The sequence below is a fragment of the Stegastes partitus genome, unplaced genomic scaffold, assembly GCF_000690725.1.
Source record: "Stegastes partitus isolate 25-593 unplaced genomic scaffold, Stegastes_partitus-1.0.2 Scaffold61, whole genome shotgun sequence".
Taxonomy (NCBI): Eukaryota; Metazoa; Chordata; class Actinopteri; family Pomacentridae; genus Stegastes; species Stegastes partitus.
Window position 1 is genome coordinate 623,647 of NW_007577792.1, and position 23,104 is coordinate 646,750.

At 40.5% G+C, this 23,104-nt stretch overlaps 1 protein-coding gene and 1 non-coding gene across 2 annotated transcripts; both read left to right on the top strand.

Annotated features, from left to right (window-relative positions):
- The first annotated feature begins 648 nt into the window (after positions 1-648).
- Positions 649-17,622, top strand: cul2 (cullin 2). Its single transcript, XM_008275898.1, has 21 exons — positions 649-743; positions 1,865-2,003; positions 2,408-2,510; positions 2,620-2,714; positions 5,405-5,510; positions 5,653-5,735; positions 7,483-7,579; positions 7,724-7,834; positions 9,122-9,284; positions 10,089-10,213; positions 10,610-10,717; positions 10,910-10,969; positions 11,061-11,189; positions 11,404-11,490; positions 11,618-11,770; positions 11,928-12,005; positions 12,093-12,159; positions 12,826-13,028; positions 13,153-13,254; positions 13,337-13,453; positions 16,790-17,622. The coding sequence occupies exons 2-21, from the start codon at positions 1,885-1,887 to the stop codon at positions 16,919-16,921; spliced, it is 2,238 nt and encodes a 745-aa protein (XP_008274120.1). The 5' UTR covers positions 649-743; positions 1,865-1,884; the 3' UTR covers positions 16,922-17,622.
- A 1,717-nt stretch (positions 17,623-19,339) lies between these two features.
- On the top strand, positions 19,340-19,411 carry trnaw-cca (transfer RNA tryptophan (anticodon CCA)). Its single transcript has one exon. It is a non-coding gene; the product is annotated as a tRNA-Trp (tRNA).
- Positions 19,412-23,104: the final 3,693 nt, after the last annotated feature.

The window sequence follows — 23,104 nt, forward strand, 5'->3', positions numbered from 1 at the left end:
GTTGGGCTGGTGAAGTGTTACGTTGTTCAGAGAAACGTTAGGCAGGAGTTTATCGACAATTCTAATTGGTTGATTTTTCTTCTATTCTGCCAATGAACGTTATCATATTTATCACTTATTATTTTTACGCTCCTCAATTTAAAAATAAAAGGCAGACCCCACACAGACCGTTAAAAAATTATACAAATACAGTTTTTTTTTTCTTTTAAATCCCACAACTGTGAAGTTTATTCCTACTTAAGAGGTGAAAACAACTTAGGCCGTTTAAACCTTTAGCTGCTTGGTGATTCACTATATATAGATATATGCGAGGCATAAACATAAACATGGGCGACAGGTGGTTTACAGTTATTCTAATCATCAAAGTGTGGAAGACATTATAACCTCCTGAATGTATGCGGTTGTAATTTTAATACGCAATTCCTAAGAGGTTTCCGTAGTTTTAGGCGATACCATAGTAACATGGGTGTTGTTGAGACTTGGATTTGCTTGGGTTTGACCTTTTCCTCCTTAACGATGACAGATTTAGAATAGATTATTTAAAACTAAATATTTATCTTAGGCATTGTACTCAGGTACAAAGCAAATAAGTGTTTTATGACCAAATTACGTTTTGTTCGTGAACATCCCCATTTAACAAAATGGTACAACCCGAGAGGTAAGGGAAGACCTGTATGTGAGACAAATCAAGCCTGTGACAGCGGAGAAACCTGACTTTTATAACAAGTAATTACTGTACAGAGGTATGTACTATTCAAAAGTCCTTGCTTGACCTCAGTAACCTGTTTTGTTTAACAGCAGCATAATGTTTTGCCGAGCTGTCAGTGTGAATGTAGGGACATTGCAAAGAAGATGACAATTTGCTAGCGATAGCCCAGCTATCGTTAGCTCCCTGCTAGCCGACTAACTGCTAGCTGATACCTCCAAACTGTGCGGACTTGAGCAGGAAGAAGTAGCATGCTAGCTGGAAGCTAGTTAGCCGTTTAGCTCGCCATCCTATTTTGGGATTGGCATTCCGCTAGCTAGTAACCTTAACTTAGCTACATTTATCGTGACTGCAAGAAGGCTGTTTACTTATGAACAATAATGCCTATTTGTAAGACGAGTGTGTTGAAGTGTAAAGTGGCTAGCAAGAAAAACTGCATGATGATGTTGCAATGTTTTCTGTGACGTGAAATCAACTGGTTTGAATGACGAGAAACAACACAGGGCCTAGTTTCCCTTACTTGGAATGCAATCTATGGTTCTTCTGGCACAGACCCAGAGGTTGATACTATTACCGATTATTACATGCGGGGTTGTCGTCCGGTGAATTTCACAGTTGGCGTTACTGGCTGATGGTTTCCCCGATGCGTTCACTGTTGATAAACGTTTGTATTAACCCTATGAACTTGGCCACAATGTTTATCTCATCTGTTGCTGTCATAGTAATGTGAACAGATGTTTTCAAGCTGATTACTTCTCGTTAGAATAATTTCTGCTGATGTACATTTTGCCGTATATCGTGACAGCCTTATATAATGTTATTTCCAAATCTTTATTATGAGTAATAGTGTTTTGAAATTAAAAAGATGAGGTTATAGTTTAATTCTGTAATTATTATATATTTTATTTAAAATATATGACGGATGCATTAAACCAACTCTTGTCATTATGTTTGTTCTCTCACCTTGTCATGATGTTTTTCACATGTGTTGTCACTGCTACTTACACCTGGTTCAGTATCTTTAAACAAGCCCAACTCCAGATTGACTGGTGGATGGTTACACACGCACTAATAAAGAAACTGAATCCAAGATCTAACCAGTTCCCCTTTTAATCCCCTTTCTTACTCATGAATTCGTGTGTGTCTTTCTTTCGTCAGGCTGAAAGCGAAACTGTACGATGTCCTTAAAGCCGCGGGTGGTGGACTTTGACGAGACATGGAACAAGTTACTGACGACAATCAAGGCCGTTGTGATGCTCGACTATGTGGAGAGAGCCACGTGGAATGATCGGTTCTCGTATCCTTTCCCAACACGCTCCATATTGAAATATAAACTGCAATACGCAGATTTTGGATTAAGTTTCAAAGCAGGGTTTAAGGAGATGACGACACACAGCTGGTCAGCAGAGTGAAGCAGTTGTCTGCTTTACGTAAAACTTAATGTGATTGACTTTAAACGCTGCATATTGTTAATTCATTGAGGTGCTAATACTTTAGAAGCGCTTTTGAAAACAGGTGCAATGCTTAATGTGTTCAATGTCAGAATGAAATGCAGAGCTTTTCATTCAGGCAGTTGCTAAGAATACAACCATCACTTATCATTCTTGCTAATGTTGTAATAAATACATACTACACTTTTATTAACTGTATATATACGTGTGTACAATGACATTTTTATTTATCCTTGAACTTTGATACCAGGGACATCTATGCGTTGTGTGTTGCATACCCAGAGCCTCTGGGTGAAAGATTATACACAGAGACCAAGGTCTTTCTTGAGAATCATGTTCGGCAGTTATACAAGGTAAACACTTAGAAAAGCTCTTCAGTGCTTGCAAAAGTGAGCATTTTCTTGTACCCCTGCATAATGCTGCTTTCCATAATACCTGCAATGTTTTTCTGCACATTTTTAGAAAGTTCTGGACTCGGAGGAGAAGGTTTTAGTGATGTACCACAGATACTGGGACGAGTACAGCAAAGGAGCTGACTACATGGATTGCTTGTACCGGTAACACTGCTGCTTTTTATGTCTTTTGTTTCCACTTGATATGCTTATATAGCACTTGTTATCAGTGAGTCACAAGGTTGATTCAGCCTTTACGGTGGCCTTTTTTTTCCCACCTTTGTTTTTTCCTAAACATAAGATCACAAGAGTAGAGAACCACAAATATACAGTTAAAACATTTGTATTTGTTTTTTATTTTTTAATCATCAGACATACCTTAGGTTTGTATTTTAAGTACAAGGTTAGACTTTTTCCTTCAATGGAAAGCTAATTTGTGCTGTTTGTTTTGTAATCCAATGTAGTTAAAGTGTTAATGAAGCCTACCAGATTCAGAACACATGTCTGTAGTCAGCTGGCTGGATTTGTGCATCCATGTAAGATATGAGCTGATACATGTGTCCCTCTCTGTCAGGCCTTTTTTTATGTTATTTTTGTGAAGCTGGCTCAATGTGTCGGGGTCATTAGATGCAGAGTGAACTAATTTTATTCCCTCACAAGCTCCAATAATCCTGCCTACAGTTTTTCTGCACTTAAAATATTACCTTGAAAAGCATCGTGTGAGGTGCCAACAGGAATTTGGTGTGTCCTGATTTATTCTAAATCAATACTCCCTTGGAGAGCTTTCAGATCTATTTTTATGTGTACTTCCCTTCAGACTGGCTGTGCATACATATGCCTTTGTAATTTATTATGTCAGTGTGAGCAAGAGAGACAGTAAGACTCTTGGCATTAGTAGTGACGTAGCAGTATTCAGGTCTTATTTTAGAAGAGAGTCGCATATTATCCTTTACACATCTATTTATGAGATACATGTGCAAGTTTCCAGCCTGTCAAACACTAATCATCATACATTAGAGGCTGCGCTGACGTGCCAACTGAATCAAAACATCCCATTAAAGCCTTCAGTCACAATTCTTAAGGTTTTATTGCTCGTGTTGCTTAACATTAATCGTTTAATGAGCAGTCTTTTGACACTTCATGCTGCTGTTTTGTGCTTGTAAAAGTTTGATTGTAGGAGTGAAATCAGGCATGCGATAGCTATACCGTGGATAGAGACAGATGGCACAGCTGTGAAAACTGCATGCCATTGAAGACGGACTGGATGATGAGTGTCAGTCTGTCTGGAAGTAGTCCTGCTGCTGACTTGCTCTTTGCATCCTTTGACAAGTTCTAGAGCGAATGAAACACACTTACAGTCGATGCATTTCAGCGTCAGAGTATCTATCACATGAACTGGTGGTAGCCCAGAATCAACCCGCTTCATAGTGGCGTTTGCTGCAATTTAGTGCAGCATAAAACTTTTCCAGTGAGAGCTGCAGTAACTCTGTTCTATTAGCTCCTCTAACCGTTAACTATGCACACCAGCTGGCAAGATCATGTTGTCTGTCTGCTGTTCAGTGTCAGGCAGGTAGTGCAGGGTGGTATTTTCAGAGCTTTTTGGTGGAAAGCGCTTCCTACAGGGGGTTAATGGCAGCAGTGAGACACAAACAAACAGTAAATGTGTGGGCCGTGAAAACAAAACAGCGTGCTAAAATACTCTGTAGAGCTGCAGGCTTAAATAAAAGAAGAAACTTAATGCTTCTATTAGGACCTGTGCTCTAAACAAAATCTTTCATGCTGTACAATGATTTATGATGTATTACAAATATTGCAAGATTGGGAAGGGTTACCTCAAATTATACGTTAAGTGAGTATTATCCAGATATTCTTAATCTGTTTGGCTGTTGTTAATAAGCCATTTCTAATCTTTAAAACACACGTGAGTTGCCTATGTTTATTTAGTTAATGATATGAGTTATTACTACGAATGTTTGGTCTGAACTCATGAGTGCCTGTGCCCACTGGATCACCATCTCATGTCAACAGTACCATTCATTTGGCTGGAAGGAGTACTTAGCTAAACCACTCCAACAAAATCCAGTTGGAATATTGATTAATCTCCTAATTGCCTGAAATGCCACATAGGAATTCTCGAGACCTGACTCTGTTGAGGTTTCTCCAAAGTAGTAGACGGTGGTTTTGATTATTGCTCATGTATGGAATGTTTTCAGAAAATGCTGTGTTATTAATTGTTAATTACTCAGCATGATTGATTAATTAATTATTAATAAACCCTGGACAATTACAGCTTGTCATTAAATAGCCACACAGCAAGTGAGCGTTATGTTTACAGTACAAGCAACAGATTGCCCAAGTGTGGCCGTCTACATCGTTGCAGAGCTGAAGTGTTGCTCAAGGGCCCATTGACGGCAGTAAAGAAAAAAGGTTAGAGTTCAACAGTGCTGCGACCTGGGTAAAGGCAAGAATACGTTTTGGTAAAACAAGAATATATGATTGGCTGACGCTTCACCGTGTCATCGAAGCGCTTCAAAAAGTTGACATCAGCTCTGATTGGTGGCGCATCTTGCATGCCCATCACGCAGCGGTAATCGATGAGAGTCAGTTGTGGCTTCAAATGACAATAAATTGTAGCCAGATGCTGTTTTGCTGTTAGTCTGAATACACCATTAGTGTGACCAAAGAATGACGGTTCAGTGAAGCCTCCTGGACTTAGTGAGTGGAGGCCCGACAGCATTCTTGTACTGTTAGTGCTTCCTGACACATACATGAGACGTGAGATTGCACCTACTTCACGTCCTTGAGATGCAGTCAACACGTTAACATCATAACCTTCTTCTCCTCACTTCGTTTAGGTATCTCAACACTCAGTTCATCAAGAAGAACAAACTAACAGAAGCAGACCTGCAATACGGCTACGGGGGAGTGGACATGAACGAGCCGCTTATGGAGATTGGAGAGGTACTGACTGATTTTCTCACATGGACATACTTTTGCAATTTGATTTTTTGCTCCTCCAGATCTACACTAATGAGCCACGGCGTTACAACCGCTGAGTGTCTGCGTTGTGTTAACATGCCTTTCTCTTCATTTGTCATTGCAGTTGGCGCTAGATATGTGGAGGAAGCTAATGATCGAGCCCCTTCAGGCTGTCCTCATCCGGATGTTGCTAAATGAAATCAAGAAGTATGTTTCTTTCTGCTGTGGTAGACAAGAGCTTATTTAATGCTGGCATTCCTGTTTGGGAACGGTTTTGCTCATATGTGTTCCTGTTTTTTTTATTTCTTTGGTCGTCTTTGCTCTATTGCCTACATTCCAGAGCTTCATATTGGTAATGTCTGGACTAGAAATGCCGTGAAATATATTTTGACATAGATGCAAAATGTGCACACAACACTGTATTTTGACAGTAGCTTACTCAGGGTTTGGACAACACCAAGCTTACCTTATAATTTATTGATCCTTTAGCCTAAGCAGGATAACTGATTTCTGTGTACAGATCTGGACAGCTGTTTTTGAGGGGCATCGATACGTTTGAGATGTTTCCTCCCTACTTCCAACGTGGTCTCTGACATTAATTTCAGGCTGGCTTTTGTTTGGCTCTAATTTGTCCTTGATCATATGAGTCAAGCTCTAAATATCTCCTTGCACAACTCTTGGTGTATTTTTATTTTCCACAATTCACAGCTGCCATCACAATTCCACATGCTGCCAAGTAGGGCTGTAACGGTTTCCAAATTCATGGCATATTGTAAATACAAAAAATGCTTTGCCCTGTAAGTAATACACCAAATATCCAATGGTGTTTATGAAGCCAAATGCAACATGCTTGTAGTTTATTTACCTTTTAAAGCCAGCAGTTCAAGTTCAGTTGTAGGACTGTAGAAATAAGACTGCCTTTCTCTGTTATTAGCAGCACTGAGGACATCTTGTTTGAATAGGCTTTACTGGGATTGTCACTGGACAGAACACAGAGGGGGCTCGGTGTTCATTGTGAGCGCTTCCTGATGGTCTGTCTGTTGACCTGTACTGTGAGCGGGAAGGCCAACTGAAACATGGAGCCAGCACAGGGGACGTGTTGATAAAATTGGTACAGCACGGTGTGTGTCCAGGTTCTAAGGCGAGCCTGCTACAGCTGATGGCAAAACGTTATAGGTGGAACGTGCACGAGAATTTCTGTTCTGGGAATGAGCACAGAGACAAAAATAGACATAAGACAGTAATTGTTTGGATCATAGAACCAAACAGTTCGGGACAAATACACATACAGTTGTCCAGTATCTCCGGAAGGGCTGGATGCGAATAGCCGAATATTCGTTTGCTGTGCTGGAATCAGGATATCAATTTTGATCTCCGAATATTCCCCGGAGAACAGAAAATGCTGTTCGGAGCAGCCCTAATCTCCAGTACCTACAGCAACTACACTGTCTTTGTTTAGTGCAGTGCTATTGGAAATGCGCGTCTCATTATGCTGTAGGAATTTTGGGATTGACTTTGTGGGGGATGCAAGGTGGATCGGTGGTTAGCACTGTTGCCTCACAGCTAGAAGGTCGCCGGTTCGCGTTGAGGTTAATTGGTGATTCTAAATTGTCCGTAGGTGTGAATGTGAGTGTGCTTGGTTGTCTGTCTCTAAGTGTAGCCCTGTGATAGACTGGCGACCTGTCCAGGTGAACCTGCCTTCACCCTGAGGCAGCTGGGATAGACTCCAGCCCCCCATGACCCTAGTGAGGATTAAGCGGTGTATAGATGATGGATGGATGGATTGACTTTGTACCATCCGTTGTTATGGCATCTCTAGTCCGGACACTTGGTCTAATTGGATGTATTTAATTGTATTTGTTTGTAGAAAAACACTTTTTTTTACCAAACTAATAATTCCAGCAGTTCTTCCAAACAGTAAGACTAATTAAAACAATTTCATCATGTCTTCCAGTGATCGTTGTGGCGAGAACCCCAACCAGAAAGTAATCCATGGGGTCATCAACTCCTTTGTTCATGTTGAACAGTACAAGAAGAAGTTTCCACTAAAGGTGAGACAACACATAACTGTTTCCTTTCATTTCTACAGTACTTACATGTGTATAAATATGAGTTCTTTTGCAAAAACACTGCAGCCACCTGTGTATAAGCATGCATGCTAAATCATGTGCCATATTTTCCTTTCTGTGTTGCAGTTTTATCAGGAAATCTTTGAAGGGCCATTTCTGACGAAAACAGGAGAGTATTACAAACAGGAAGCCTCCAATCTACTGCAGGAATCCAACTGCTCACAGTATATGGAGAAGGTAGGACAGATGGAGAGATAATGAAAATATGTGAATGCTGCATGGGTTCAAGTTGCCATGCGGCGTACAAGCTCCTGCAGTCGGGACACGTTTTTGTTGTCATTTTTGAGTCGTCTGTGTTCTGCGTGGATTTAAAAACCTAAACCATAGCTCTGCTGGTTGGGTTCTAATCAGTGTTCTGATTTCTCTGTATGTTGTTTACATTCATACAAGACCCGTGTGAACTATCAGGTCATGTCAGTGTGATGACAGAAGTGTTTTAATCTGAGTATTAGCTCTACCATCAACCTGCTAAGGCTGATATCATAGTCCCCTGGGCAACTTGAGCTGCCACAACCTCTCTCTCTCCCCCTCTTTCTTTGTCGCTATCCTGCATTCATTCATTCCCTCTGGCATTAATCAGATTTATCCGATACATTTATCCCTCCAGCCTGTAAACAGGATCATCATTAAAGCTTTACCAGGCATTAGGACAGTGTGCCTGACTCTGCCGTTTGATGTGTCGCCGTGTTGTCAAGTTAATATGAAGATTGATGCGAGATACGACTGTAAAAGAGCAGCCTCATCTCTATAGCTCTGTACAGTGCCCTCCTGTCTGGACAGGCTCAGTCACAGTCACACATTTATCTGACCCAGTTTAAAACTGGAGAGGCACTGTTTTGTTTTTTTTTCTCCTTCCTTATTTATATTTTGCGTGCTGTGTGTATCTGACAAGTCAGAGCTTAATGCCACGTGAAGACTTTACTTTAAAACCTCAGCTGCCCTTTCACCGAAGAGCTTTCTAGCAAAAGTGCTTTGTACAGAACAGCGATTTTACGTTATCTATTTGTCCTAAAAAGGTTTAAATTTACAGTTAAAGTGCAGTGTTTCAGATTGAGTTGTTTTGGGATGTAATGCATGTTTAATTTTCCTGGATACATCTATGAAATTAGCTGTGCACGCTGACTGATACACTGAGAGCGCACAGACAGTTTATTTCACACAATAGACTGCTGTGGATGTATGAGCAAGATGGTCAAAGCTTAAGACATAAGGTAGCATAACTGAATGCAGACTACATGCAATGATCTGCACTTTCTAAGAGCAGCTGCAGTAAGTACTCAAAAAAAACATGTGCGATATGCAACACAAGAATTCTGATTTTTTATTCTATTTAAGTGATTTATACTTTTAATCTTTGTTTAAAGTGAGCCCACAGATACATTGTTCTGGATTTGACTTGAATAAAATCAAACCCCCTAAACTCAAACCGTCCGCCCCGTCTTTGTCATTGTTTTCTGCCTCCAGGTGTTGGCGCGGTTGAAAGACGAAGAGGTGCGGTGTCGGAAGTACCTGCACCCCAGCTCCTATGCCAAAGTCATCCACGAATGCCAGCAGAGGATGGTGGCAGATCATCTGCAGTTCCTGCATGGGGAGTGCCAGAACATTATTCGGCAGGAGAAGAGAGACGGTCAGTTTGCTTGCTTCTTTTGTGTCCCAGTGATTGTTTTGACATGCAGTTCCAGAGACGCCTTTGAGCGCTGCAGTAGCTGTTCTACACTGGGGCTGGTCGATTGCTCTCATCTGACCAAAGTCTCATGAGTTCAACTGGTGTTGGTCTTATAAGGAGGAATGCGTAAAATTAGTAGCATTCCAGGACTAATGTAATATTTTTAGGCAGCAGGAGGAACAGACCTGTGGACTTTTTCACAGTTTTAAAGTCACCCATCCTGCTAGAGACTGCTAGGTCTAACTTATTTAATGTTTGATCGATGTTTTCTTCATGTTGACTTAGAGTCTGCTCCAAACTAAGTGACACTGTCTCAAAGAGGTCATCCGTCTGACTGCGTTTTGTTAAAACAGATTCCCAGACAGCAGTGTGCACATCACAGCTCGACAGTAGTCTGATTTGTCTGGGTTATATTCCTCAATAGTTGTTGTGCTGATGATCACGAGCTGTTAAAGAACTGTTCTCAGAAACCATGAGTATAGTAAGTAGTTCAGTAAAATGACCAGGTTCAAACAATTTAATGTGGCTTTTTATATTTACTTCTAATTCATTTACGCTAACAATGCTAGCAGGTAGAGTGCATTCACTGCACTGCTGCCCATTCAGTTCATCCAGAGGTACCCTGCTGATTTTTCTCTCTATCGGTGGTAAAGACAGCCCTACTTTCCAGACAGCATATGGATTCATCTACACTGTCACAGAGTGTACACACTGCAGCGGGGAGCTGAGATCAAACTGTTCATCTTGTTGTGTTGTTTTGTCTAGACATGGCCAACATGTACACCCTGTTGCGGGCTGTGTCCAACGGCTTGCCTCACATGATCCAGGAGCTGCAGGTCCATATCCACAATGAGGGCATCCGAGGCACCAGTAACCTCTCTCAGGAAAATGTGAGTAGCACAGCGCTGCATATGCACATCTCCGTCTGTGCACGCTGCAGATTTTCAAGGTGCCCTTAAAATAGCATTGGAAGGTTGATTCCCTTATTGCTTCAGTTGTTTTTGCGTTTAATACAGACTGGACTGCTAAAACTTGAAAGCAGCCTAATTTGACAGCTTAATTTGATAAAACATTGCATATTAATCGGTGACCTTAATTTTGTTCAGTCTCTTTCAGACATAATTAGAACATTGCCATCATCGTTTTTTTTCTGAGAGGTTGTAATGCTGTGTCTTTATCCGTCAATTGTTTTTAAAAGATGTTTTTTTTTTCTTCTTTAAATTATTATTAATTTGACTCTCAAAAATGTCCTCACTAATCCATCCTTTTCTCTCCGACTCCTCTAGATGCCAACCCTGTTTGTGGAGTCAGTGCTCGAGGTTCACAGTAAATTTGTTCAGCTCATTAACACAGTTCTAAATGGAGATCAGCACTTCATGAGTGCACTCGATAAGGTATTAAACTCCAGACTCGAATAGCTGGTGCCTCATTGAAAACACAAAGTCATTAAACAGTGAGGTTTTTCCCAGTGTACATCGTGTAACTGCTAAATTACACTTACATACGTGTTAAAAGTAGAATTCTGTAAATGTGTTAAGGCTTGTTTCACAATTGGAAAGTGAATGTGTTTGTTTGATGTCTCTCAGGCTTTGACGTCTGTGGTGAACTTCAGGGAGCCCAAGTCCATCTGCAAAGCCCCTGAGCTCGTAAGTACACGCACACAAACATGCGCTCGCACACAGAGTATTATGCACAGTGTCCTGATCAGGTCATGTCCCTCCTGGTGTCTCTGTCCAGCTGGCGAAATACTGTGACAATCTGCTGAAAAAGTCTGCAAAGGGAATGACAGAGAACGAGGTGGAGGATAAACTGACCAGCTTCATCACAGTGTTCAAGTACATAGATGACAAGGACATCTTTCAAAAGGTAACAAGAAGCCTGTAAAGCTGGAGTGCAACAAAAAACTCAGCTATCTCATTTTTTCTAGGATGTTATTTTGTCACATTGTGATGCACCAGTCACACATCTCAGGGTTGGTTTTAGCTTAAAATAGTTCAAAAAGTGTTTGCCTCATAGTGTGTCCATTTTTAGTTTCTTCAAAAGTCCCAAAATACTCATTGTTTCCTCTGTTTTTCTGCAGTTTTACGCCAGAATGTTAGCAAAGCGGTTAATACACGGTTTATCATTGTCAATGGATTCAGAAGAAGCCATGATCAACAAACTAAAGGTAAACCTACAGCTGGACATCTGTGGGATATTCATTAGTTCCCACTTTTCTCATTTTTCTTACGTTTTTTTTGTTTTTCTTTTCCCCTCTGTTCAAACTCTCTCTGTCCTCCTCCTCAACCTTGCAGCAAGCTTGTGGCTATGAGTTCACCAGCAAACTACACAGAATGTACACAGACATGAGCGTCAGCGCCGACCTCAACAACAAGTTCAACAATTTCATCAAGACGCAGGAGACGGTGGTGGACCTGGGAATCAGCTTCCAGATCTACGTATTACAGGTCTGTCTCGTACCAGCCGGCATAGGATAAAGTAAACGTCTTGTTGGGGAGTTTGGGTCTTATTGTCTCCACCTCTGCTTGTTCAGCTCAATCATTGCTTGTGTGCCACGTTTTTAGTCTAAATGTATAATGTTGTGCTGTATGTTATTGTCTGCAGGCTGGAGCCTGGCCTCTCACACACGTTCCCTCCTCCACATTCGCCATCCCTCAAGAACTAGAGAAGAGCGTGCAGATGGTGAGCAGCTCTGCTGAATTTAAAAAGAATGAAACTAATCAGAGGAGCACATTGTGGGCTAACCTTTGTTTTCACCTTCCTTTACAGTTTGAGTTGTTCTATAATCAGCACTTCAGTGGGAGGAAGTTGACCTGGCTGCACTATCTCTGCACAGGTAACACCAAGAATTATGTAAGATTTAAATATAAGAATGCACCGTTTCCAGCACAGACCTGAATGTGTGTCCGCAGCAGAGGAGTAGTTGTGTATATAGCTGTGCATGTTGTTGTTAAATATCCTAAATTGCTCGGCGGCTACTTGATTTCTTTCATGCATATTTGTGAAAATGACAATAATACTTTCATAGATACTTTGGTGAAGCCAAGTAGATGCTCGAATGTATTCGTGTTACAATCAGAATTTACTTTATTGGCCAAGTTTGTACACGCAAACAAGGAATTTGACTCGGTGAAGCTCTCTGTGTGCAGTAGTCAGAAAAAAACTAAAAATAAAAATAGAGAAATAAGGTAAAAGTTAAGGTGTAAAGAAATAAACTAGAACAATTAATATTTAAAAATAATAAACCCAGCCCAATCATTATTATTTGTTATGCAGTTGACAGCAAAACACATTTAATTTAAGAAGGTTAAGACTGTCGAGTATTTAATGGAGTCGGTTGTGTATCATCAGACATACATCCTGGCCAGGGTCAGACGTTTTATCTTTTCTGCTAAATGCTCAGCCATGAGAAGCAAATCGTTTTCCTAGTTGTGTAAACGCAACGACGGGGAGTTTTTACACCAGCATCGTCTAATCGTGTATATTCTGCTGTCACACACAGGTGAGGTGAAGATGAACTACCTGTCCAAGCCCTACGTTGCCATGGTGACCACCTACCAGATGGCTGTGCTGCTGGCCTTCAACAACAGCCAGACGGTGACCTACAAGGAGCTGCAGGACGGCACCCAGATGAACGAGAAGGAGCTACAGAAGACCATCAAGTCCCTGCTGGACGTCAAGATGCTCAACCACGACTCAGAAAAGGTCAGCCGTCCTGTGTGGGACACCATGCCGAAGGGGGGGCTGGGTGATCCACAGACTGTGTTCCAGACATGTAAAGAGGAATGACCATCATTTGAATACAGAATGCTCTTCCCTTTGTTCACAGGAGGACATTGAAGTCGAGTCCACGTTTTCACTAAATATGAGTTTCACCAGTAAAAGGACAAAATTCAAGATCACGACATCAATGCAGAAAGACACACCACAGGTCAGACGTTTGATCCGTCCGTCTCAGTCTTCTGTCAAGCAGCGTATGTGTGTGTGTCTTAACATGTCTGTCTCATGTTTAGGAAATGGAGCAGACGAGGAGCGCAGTAGACGAAGACCGCAAAATGTATTTACAAGCTGCTATAGTGAGAATCATGAAGGCCCGCAAGGTTCTCCGACACAACGCCCTCATCCAGGAGGTGAGCGGAAGCCGTCTCAGTTCAAGACCTCTTCTGGATCCGCTCGATAGATTGACGGAAACAAACTTGTGCATACACGCCGCCTAAAGAACAAGCCTTTTATTGATGTAGATGTCAAAGGGATTTACTGGGAATTTGGTCATATGAGGAGGGATAGAGTTGGTAATGAAGGGTTGTTGGAAGTCAGAGCAGTAAAACAGGTTGTACGCTTTTAATAGACAAAGTAATACGCTATCAGGTAGAGGAAAGAGATGCCTGGCTGAATGTGTGCATGCTGGTGGATTGTTTCGTGGTGAGGTAACACTGTTGTGATAGAGCGATCCGTTCGGAATGACATTCTCAGCTCGACGGGATCATGTCGGAGCACATCTGCAGTGAAAATAACTCCTCCGTCAGCTGACACCAACAACACACTCGCTATATATGCAGATTTGCATTCGCTAAAGTTGGCAAACACACAGCTTGATCACAGTGTCCTCGCTTCACTCCTGCCCTCCACTTGTTGTGGACTAGAGTTGATGCAACTTGTAAGAATTATGCGGTCAGGAACTTATTTGGATTGTATTAGTTAGAAGCATCGGGGCTGCACCTAATCATTGTCTCCATTATCAATTAGCAGTGAATTCTTCTATCTGAAAAACAGCACTAGATATCTCCTTTACAGCATTTTCCCACACTTGACAAGCTGGAACCTGCACAATGTTTTAATCATACATACGAGCGGAGAGAGACTGAAGGTATAGAAATGTTGGCCCGTCTCAGCATCCATCTGATGGATCGTCGTAAGCTTTTACGTTCACGGCGCCTGAAGGATAAATCTATCGACTGTGGTGTTCGTACCTGACAAATATCAACTTGTTGGTGGCAGGTGGTTATTTAGTGTCAAAAGATTCCTGTTTGATGGATTGCACAGACATCCGTAACCCCTTTTGGATTAATAACGTGTCAGGAATTTTCCCGTTAGTCTCGGCTGTCTGTAGTGCTAAACAGTAAATGTTAGCATGCTAGCATTTGGATCTTAATGAGAGTCCTGGATGTGCACTAACAATACTCTAAACTTTTATTTTTAATTATAAATGCAGCCTCTGTAGTTTCTCGAGTGGGAAAGGTGCAGAAAAAGTGAAAAAATCCTGCCAAATAATTAAAAAGAATGACAGGGATGGCGATTTACACAGGGCTAATATTAACACAGGACTGTTGGTGCGCTGACTCTGACTGGAATATTATGGGGTGGAATATGCTGTTGACCAAATGTGAGCATGTCAGATTAAAATCCCAGACGACATCATCAGTTACTACAAATTACTAGAGATTCTAGGTAATGTTCGTCCTGTGCAAATAAGTCTTTAGACGGTGATTGTGGTTAATATTTTATCAGCTAAATGCAAATCATCAGTATGTTATCAGAGGCTCTGTGGGACCATGCTGCTGTCAGCATTTAGCTTATAGCACGTTGTACCTTAGTACCGCCTCATTAGAGCTGCTAGCATGTCAGTAGACTGTTGGTGTTGTTTCCTAATAATCAATCCATTGTCACTATTGTTGTAGATACACTTTCTGTTAGTTAATTAATTAACTTTTAAGCACTAGAATTTATTAACAGATGTCTCTAATTTATGGCTGTAGATTGCCCAATATATGTTTTACTATATAACTGATAACATGATGGGCTGCAAGGTGGCTGGGTGGTTAGCACCGTTGCCTCACCATCGCCGGTTCGCATCCCGGTGAGGACGCCCGGGATCTTTCTGCGTAGAGTTTGCATGTTCTCCCCGTGCAGTGTGGGTTCTCTCCGGGTTCTCCAGCTTCCTCCCACAGTCCAGAAACATGTTGAGGTTAATTGGTGATTCTAAATTGTCCGTAGGTGTGAATGTGAGTGTGCTTGGTTGTCTGTCTCTAAGTGTAGCCCTGTGATAGACTGGTGACCTGTCCAGGTGAACCTGCCTTCACCCTGAGTCAGCTGGGAGAGACTCCAGCCCCCCTAGTGAGGATTAAGCGGTGTATAGATACTGGATGGATGATAACAGGATAATATTTGCTCCAGTTATGTGTAGGGCTGCCACAATCATAGCATTTGTCATACAAACGATTGAGATTAACAGTTTAATTGTCTTTTTCTTCTCATTCTACCTCAACATTAGTTTTAGTTTATATTTCATTTTTGTATTTCTGCCTCCGTTTTGCTTTACATCAGACACATTGCCTCCTCCCCGTTATCGTGCTCTCTAAGGCTGAACAATTAATTCAAATGTTATCCATTTGCAATACGGACAAGTGCAATATTCAGATTGCAGGAGCTGCAGCTCTTTGGTAAAATGTGTCACAAAATACTTTTATCAATGAAGTAATGATGTGTTACAGACATACTTAAAACTCTTATTCTACCAACCCATAATATCATGGCTTTTTGGCAGATACTGCAGCAAAAATCACATCAGCAGTTAGAGTTTTTTTTTTTTTTTTCCAGTGGAAAAGAAATGAAAAAAAAATCCCAATAAATATGTGACTCACATAGCAACAGGAATATTTGTCCCAATGATCACTACATGATTTTTTTTACTTATTGTTAAGCCCAAGCGCTCGTTGATATTGCGAGTTCAGTGCCTCGAGATAAATAGTTGGTGTCATTAAACAAGAGCGGAAGAGGAGGCCACAAACAACTGAAACTACTGGAAGTAGTTATGGGAATAGGACTGTTCTGTCGGCATCATCCAGCTGTTTTCAGGTGAAATGATGATAACGATGATGCATTATGTAAGATCACCTCAGGGAGCTAATTAGAGGCTTAATTTATCTGTGTTAAGAATTAGTGATGCACGATATTAACATTTCTGTCTGATACCGATATCCGATATTAAGATTTCTGATATCGCCGATAACCGATATTACCGATGTCGATATTTCATTTTTGTTCACACCAAAAAATGAGTGCAAGTAAGCAGTGTGAGAACATGACAACTATTTAAAAGAAGCTCAAATTAGACCCCATAGTCTTTATTACGTAAAAGTAAAACATATTAAAACATATTTTAACATATTTAAAGTCCAGGACCATTTAAGTAAAAACATCTGTGAAACAGCAGCAACATCAAATGTAGAGACGAAGGCGCTAATGTTAGACAGTCATCGGTTTTTCAGCGGACCGATACCGATACATCAGGAAAAACACTGATATCGCCTGATACCGATGTGGTCGTTGATATATCTTACATCCCTATTCAGAATTCCAATGATGAAAAACACACATTCTGCTGATATGTGAGGCAGCGTTCTTCCTTCTGTTTGCGATATTTGAGTAACTGTTCTACGTTGTTTGTCCATCACTCCTGTGTGCAGGTCATCAATCAGTCCAAAGCCAGGTTCAACCCCAGTATCAGCATGATCAAGAAGTGCATCGAGGTGCTCATCGACAAGCAGTACATCGAGCGGAGCCAGACCTCGGCGGACGAGTACAGCTACGTCGCATAGGCAGAAGAGCCGAGCCAGGGAGCGCTTCCACGCGGGACATTGACCCGCGTGACTGACTGGCAGATGCAGGTTTGAAACGTGAAGCGAACAACAAAAACAAGACTCATTTATTCATTTAGGTTTTGGACTGTCGCTGTCTGCTGTGATCCCGTGCGGTGACTAAAGCAGGACTGGTGCCTCCGTCTTCGAAAACAAGAAAGGTCATCGCGTCACATCAGACAGACAGCTGACACCACCACCCATACGGCCCCGCCCCTCCCCTCCCAACCCCACCCACGTTCTGATTTTTAAGCTGTTTACAACATCACCAGTGCCACGCACCTGTGCGTCAAATGAGATAAAGAAATTGCCTATAGCCGTTTGAGTGGAAAGAGCTGATAAACATACTAGTCGACAGAAAACAAACGAAAAAAGAAAACCGGGGGAAAGAATTAGTTGTGACATCAATGACACATTGGTGGCAACACATTAAAAAAAAAAACAACAAAAAAAAAACATGCTTTCTTTTCTCACATTTGCAGTTGTCGTGTGTTTATTTTTCTTTCTTTGTTAAATGTACTGAAGTTAGGAAAAATATTGTAATAAAACTGGTATACTGACTATTGTATCTACTTTCAAATGTAAAGAAAAAATGAGGTGACAAACATGATCCTGCTGCTTGTCAAATAAATAAATAAAAACACTGAAGGGTTTTATGTAAACGTTTGTCCAGTGTGTCCATTGGAGAAGTCTGGGGGTTGTTTGTCCGTGAACGTGTGCTCCATTACTGACTGTTTCATTGCTACAGATTTTGCTTGTTTAGTAGCTACGGGCAACGTTGGCTCATTGCCTCATCATTGACGCGCGTTATCGACACTGTAAACAAGCCGATCGATCGAACAGCTGATTCACTGCATCGACATCAAATCTGATTAAACACGAACTGATGACTGCATCCCTGATGACGAGGGCTGGCGCTGGAGGTGAGGAAACAGTTGTCGTATCTGTTGGATGAAAACTGAGGTAACAATGCTATTAAAACAAGGGATATTTTATTTTTGTGCAAATGGTAAAATGATCGTGCACATATGAAATATTCTGGTTGAAATAGTACAAATTATTGTGCACGTTTTAAATAATGAAGTGGTAAAATAATTTTGGCTTTCTTAGTGAATAAGTGTAAACGTATCTGAAGACAGTAATTGACTTGTTTTTTTTCTTTTTTTTTTCTTTCTTTTTTTTAATCCTGCATTTCTACTTATTTAAAAAGCTCTGCCACCAACAGCTGGTCCAATTTTTTTATTCAGTAAAAAATATTCAGTATTCAGTAATAACGGGTTCAAAGCTGTTTAACTGACGTCGTTACTGCCGCCATTTTGTCGTTGTCTGCAGCTTAGCTAACTCTGCTAACCATATCAAAACTTCTTTTTTAAAAAAATTAAATATATACAATACATTCAAAAGAACAAGGCTCAAGTGTACAAGGCTTCCGGTTCAGTAATTAAAAGTAAATAAATTGCTTTTTTACAATTCAAATTCTGTAATTTTGGTCGTCTGAGGTTTAGCATGAATGCATTAATTCAAGGAGGTCAAATAAGGGGACAGCAACGACTCAAATACAACAAGTTTGGGCCTTTGGTTTAAACATTTACAGCTGTGAACATGAAATTTAACCAACATCAAAATTAGATTTAGAATAAAAACGTTCTCTGAGGGTAGTTTCTTAGCGTGAATACCAAAGATAGCATCTTTACGGTCAATTTACAGTTCGACAGGAAGCTTTCTAGTCACAAACAGATTTATATCCCTCCAAAAAACTTGCCTCTAATTTCTTTCTTTTTTTTTAAACAGAACTTTATTTACCAATGAATGTGCATACAGAGAATTAAACATGAACAATTTGACAGACGTGCTCAAAATTATAAATGTATGTTGACAATTTTATATGTTAATTAAAAGATAAACTATTAATTAAAAAATAATAAATAAATCAATACAAAAAAAGTCACAGAGGGGATAAGAGAAGGAGCATCATTGTTCTTTCTGGAGGAGTTCTTTAAACTTTACTCTAATTTCCATAAATGGCAGAATTACGTCATTCGCACATGCGCGTTCAGGACGCAGCGAACACGACCGCACTCGCAAGGTGAAGCAGCTGTGTTGACATCTGTCCGGGCTGCTGACGTAACTCCAATGAATGAACAGACTCGACTATCGTGGAGGAAGGTGAACTATCGTGATGTACAGTCAGTGTGGTTCGGTAAAAACCCACGAGCCTCACACGGGAGGAGTGAAGCACTGAGAGGCGAGAGGCGAGCAGAACCGTATTTACATAATTAATAATGTCGTTAAAACTGCACAAGACCATCCGAACCAGAGCCCAACGCTGTCCCTCCTGTAGGACTTCTAATCCCTTCTGTTGACCAGTGGTGCACGCAGGACCTCGTGGCGCAACGGTAGCGCGTCTGACTCCAGATCAGAAGGTTGCGTGTTCAAATCACGTCGGGGTCATTCCTTTTCTCTCGCGTTACTGTCAGCTTTATGTTGGACTAATACAACCGCAGACTTCCTAGCTCGATATATAAACGACACCTGAACCTGCAACATGGTGTAGTAACGTTGTGACACAACCGCCGCCCGCTTTATACTTCAAAGTATTGTATTTAGTCTCCTAGCTTATTCTAATTTGAATTAGTTTGCACATAACGTAAGATGTGAATGTTTCTTCCCTTTCAGTCCTCCACAGACATGTAGCTGTATTAAGTTTATTTTTCATGTTTGATAACTCCATGTCAATGTGCCATACTTTTTTTTCTTCCCTTTATTTGTATGGCTGTTACTAAGCTTTTCTTTTCTATATGGTGATTTTCATGCAGGTGCTGTTCAGTTCAGGTGAAACACCAGATGTTCTCCTTTAATTTTTATTTTTATGTTTTTTATATATTTATTTTTAAAAGTTCAGAGTGTGTGGTGTATGAGGTGAGACGCAAAGAGTTTGTTGTTCATGCCCAGTGAAGGCAAGTGTTAAGTTGTATTTTTTTCATATGTAAGAGTTGGCAATAATCTTGTTACTGGGTTGTTTTTTTTAATTTTCAAATTCAAGTAAGACTTATTAGAAGACATAAAACCCCATAATGATGCATCTGCAGAAAGGTGTATATATATATATATGTATATATATTTATATATACCCTAACCTTTAACAGAATTATAGCCACATTGCTTCTGCACTCATCTGTTCAGTGACTTTTAGCACCTTTTTATGTGTCAGTGGACAGACTTTGTAAATTCAGATTCGTCTGAGGAAACTCAGCTGTGGGATTGTTCATATATTTCCCTTTGATTTGAACAGGCAACCTGCTGATCTGGCGTCAGACTTGCTACCGTTGCACCACAAGACCAAACAATTCCAAAACTTCAGCCTCCTGATCAGATCACGTGACAAGATTTTGATGAACAATAATGAGATGACGCGGCAGAATCACATTTTTAGTCACGTGTTCCCATTTCAAAAATATGCTGAAACCACTGTAATTAATCTTCCTACTTGTGGGTATTATTCCGAATAATTCACATCCTGAGATGTGTCGGAAGTTCTCATGCCCTGGTTGTCATCAGGTGAGGGCCTGACGAGTACGAGCATCAGAGTATTAGTTTATTCACGAAGACAAAGGACACAGACCCCTACAGAGACATCTGTTTACATCTATCTATCTACTTCACCATCACCGCAGAGTAAAGCCATTAGTTAGATTTATCCAGTAGATTTTTCCAGGCAGAGGACCTGACACAGGTGTAAAAGGAGGAGCTTTTTCTTTACCTGTAATCAGTAATGAGGTCTGGAATGGGTACATTTGTAGAATAAATAAATAAATTTGAACAGGGGGGAAAAAAATCAGTGGTTGAGAACGTCTCCTCCATGAAAGCTGAATGCTTAATTCAGATAAGACTTGCTATTAGAAGGCTGGACTATTTACAGTAGTTCTTATCAGGCCAAGGCGAGCGAACGCAACAAAGGCGCTGATTAAAGACTGCTTATGTCAGCAATAGCATCAATAATAGTCGGCCTATCGAAACTTTTCAAAGTCCAGCTGTGGCATTAGTTTGTAATAGTAAGCATTTTCTTCTATCTTAGGTGATGTGACGAAGGAACCTTAGCCTAATTATCACACCACATACCCAGGACCTGAGTATGTTACACCCTGAAGAAAACCTCACGTACCCCGGACCTCGTTAGTTTTTTAAGCTCTAGTGACTGCAGGAACAGGCTGTATGGTCCAGCACGGTCCGTTTCCATCATCGGTTGTGTACACCCACACATCGTTGAGAGGGGCTCAATTTAATTTACTTTACAGATCGAGCAGCACAGTCCCAACACCTGACCTCAAGATGGACGGATTAGGCTGGATTTCTTCCCTCTGTCCAAATATTCTTCTGGTAAAGAAGAATAAAGGTCCTGCTGTGTAACCAAGACCAAAGAGTTTGATTTATAACTAATAACACATAATGCTGGCAGAAAATATAAACTCATTGGCTTCTATTGTCTGTATTTTCTTGTATAAAAACAACAAAATGTGTCATTTTGGTGTTATTATATACAGAAAAAAATACATTCCAACACAAATATGAGACATTTGTGAAAAAAAATAAGCAAGCAAAGATAAAACTAGAATAGAAAAATAAAAAGTAAAGCTGATAATGACACTGAAGTAGTAATGCAATAATGAAATATTGCACGTGCTAATGAAATAATAATTATAATGTGCCTTCAGACATGATGTACAGAACTCACATGGGACTTTAATGAGGATTTTTAGACACAGATGAAATACCAGTGAATAAGAAATTCTGCATTTGCATGTTTTATTGTGGAACGGGGGATCCGAAAATGACAAAGACAGAGAGAATATGCAAAGCAGCAGCTGGCAGCGTTTGCTAATCCATGAAATCAGAGAGCTAAGGCTGCGCTAACACCGCTCTCAGTGTTCGCAGCGTGTGCTGGGCCCAGTCTCCACAAACACAGCAATTAAAGGCTCTAGGCTTAATCCCAGCAAGGATGATTCCTGGAGAGGAGACAAGAGGAGGTGTAATGCTGCTTGAAGCCTGCAGATGGGGCCCGTGAAGCTTTCAGGAAGACACACAGCAGGAGAGGCTCAGGGAGGCTGAAGAACGCATCAAACTGTGCATCACTGAAAGAGCCATGATGTGATTAATACATGCAAATATTCAGATGGTGCAAAAAGTGTCTGGTTTATTTATAGGCATGGCAATCTACCAGATACCAGAAAAAAAGACAGATCCCAGTGTTTGTTTTTAGGCTTAAAGTCTTATTCCATTTTGCATGTTTTGGTGCATTAGTCAGACCTCAGGGTTACGTCGGCTCGAGCGATTCATGATTCAGTGCAAAGTGTCTGTTCTGTAGTAACAGCTGCTCATCAGGGAAACTTTCATTAGCTCCACCACTGGAGGAAACACACGAGCCTTGGCGTGCATCAGAATGTTGATTAGCAGGACTTTGATTGTTATCAGACATTGTTGAGTGTGATTTATTTAAACCACAACACTGCAGGGTTTTTTTTTAAAAAGTTGTACATGCAAGAGAGCCATCTGTCCAACATCATCTAACACCTGCAGCTTCATGCACACGCTCACATCTGGAGAACTATTGGGCAATACTGAAACAAAACACGGACGAGTGAACAAAAGCTTCAAAAGCAGATTTATAGGGAATCCATGTCAGTTCCAAAGTGCATAATATGAGAGTTTTATGTTCATATTGAATGGAACATTAAACTTTCCACCATGTCTGCACTGGAAACATGAAATCTGTAACGCTGGGGAATTTTTGCTTTTTGTTTCCAAGATTATTTCTGTTTTTTAAGGCTTTTAATAAAAACATATAAATAAAATGATGACAGTAGACAGACAATTTACATGTCCAATGCTAAATTAAGTTGTATTTTTATTCTCAGAGATATTTTCTTTTCATTTACTAGATGAAGAAGCAAAATTTGTGCCCATCTATCTATCTATCTATCTATCTATCTTTCTATCTATCTATCTATCTATCTATCTATCTATCTATCTATCTATCTATCTATCTATCTATCTATCTTTCTATCTATCTATCTATCTATCTTTCTATCTATCTATCTATCTATCTATCTATCTATCTATCTATCTATCTATCTATCTATCTATCTA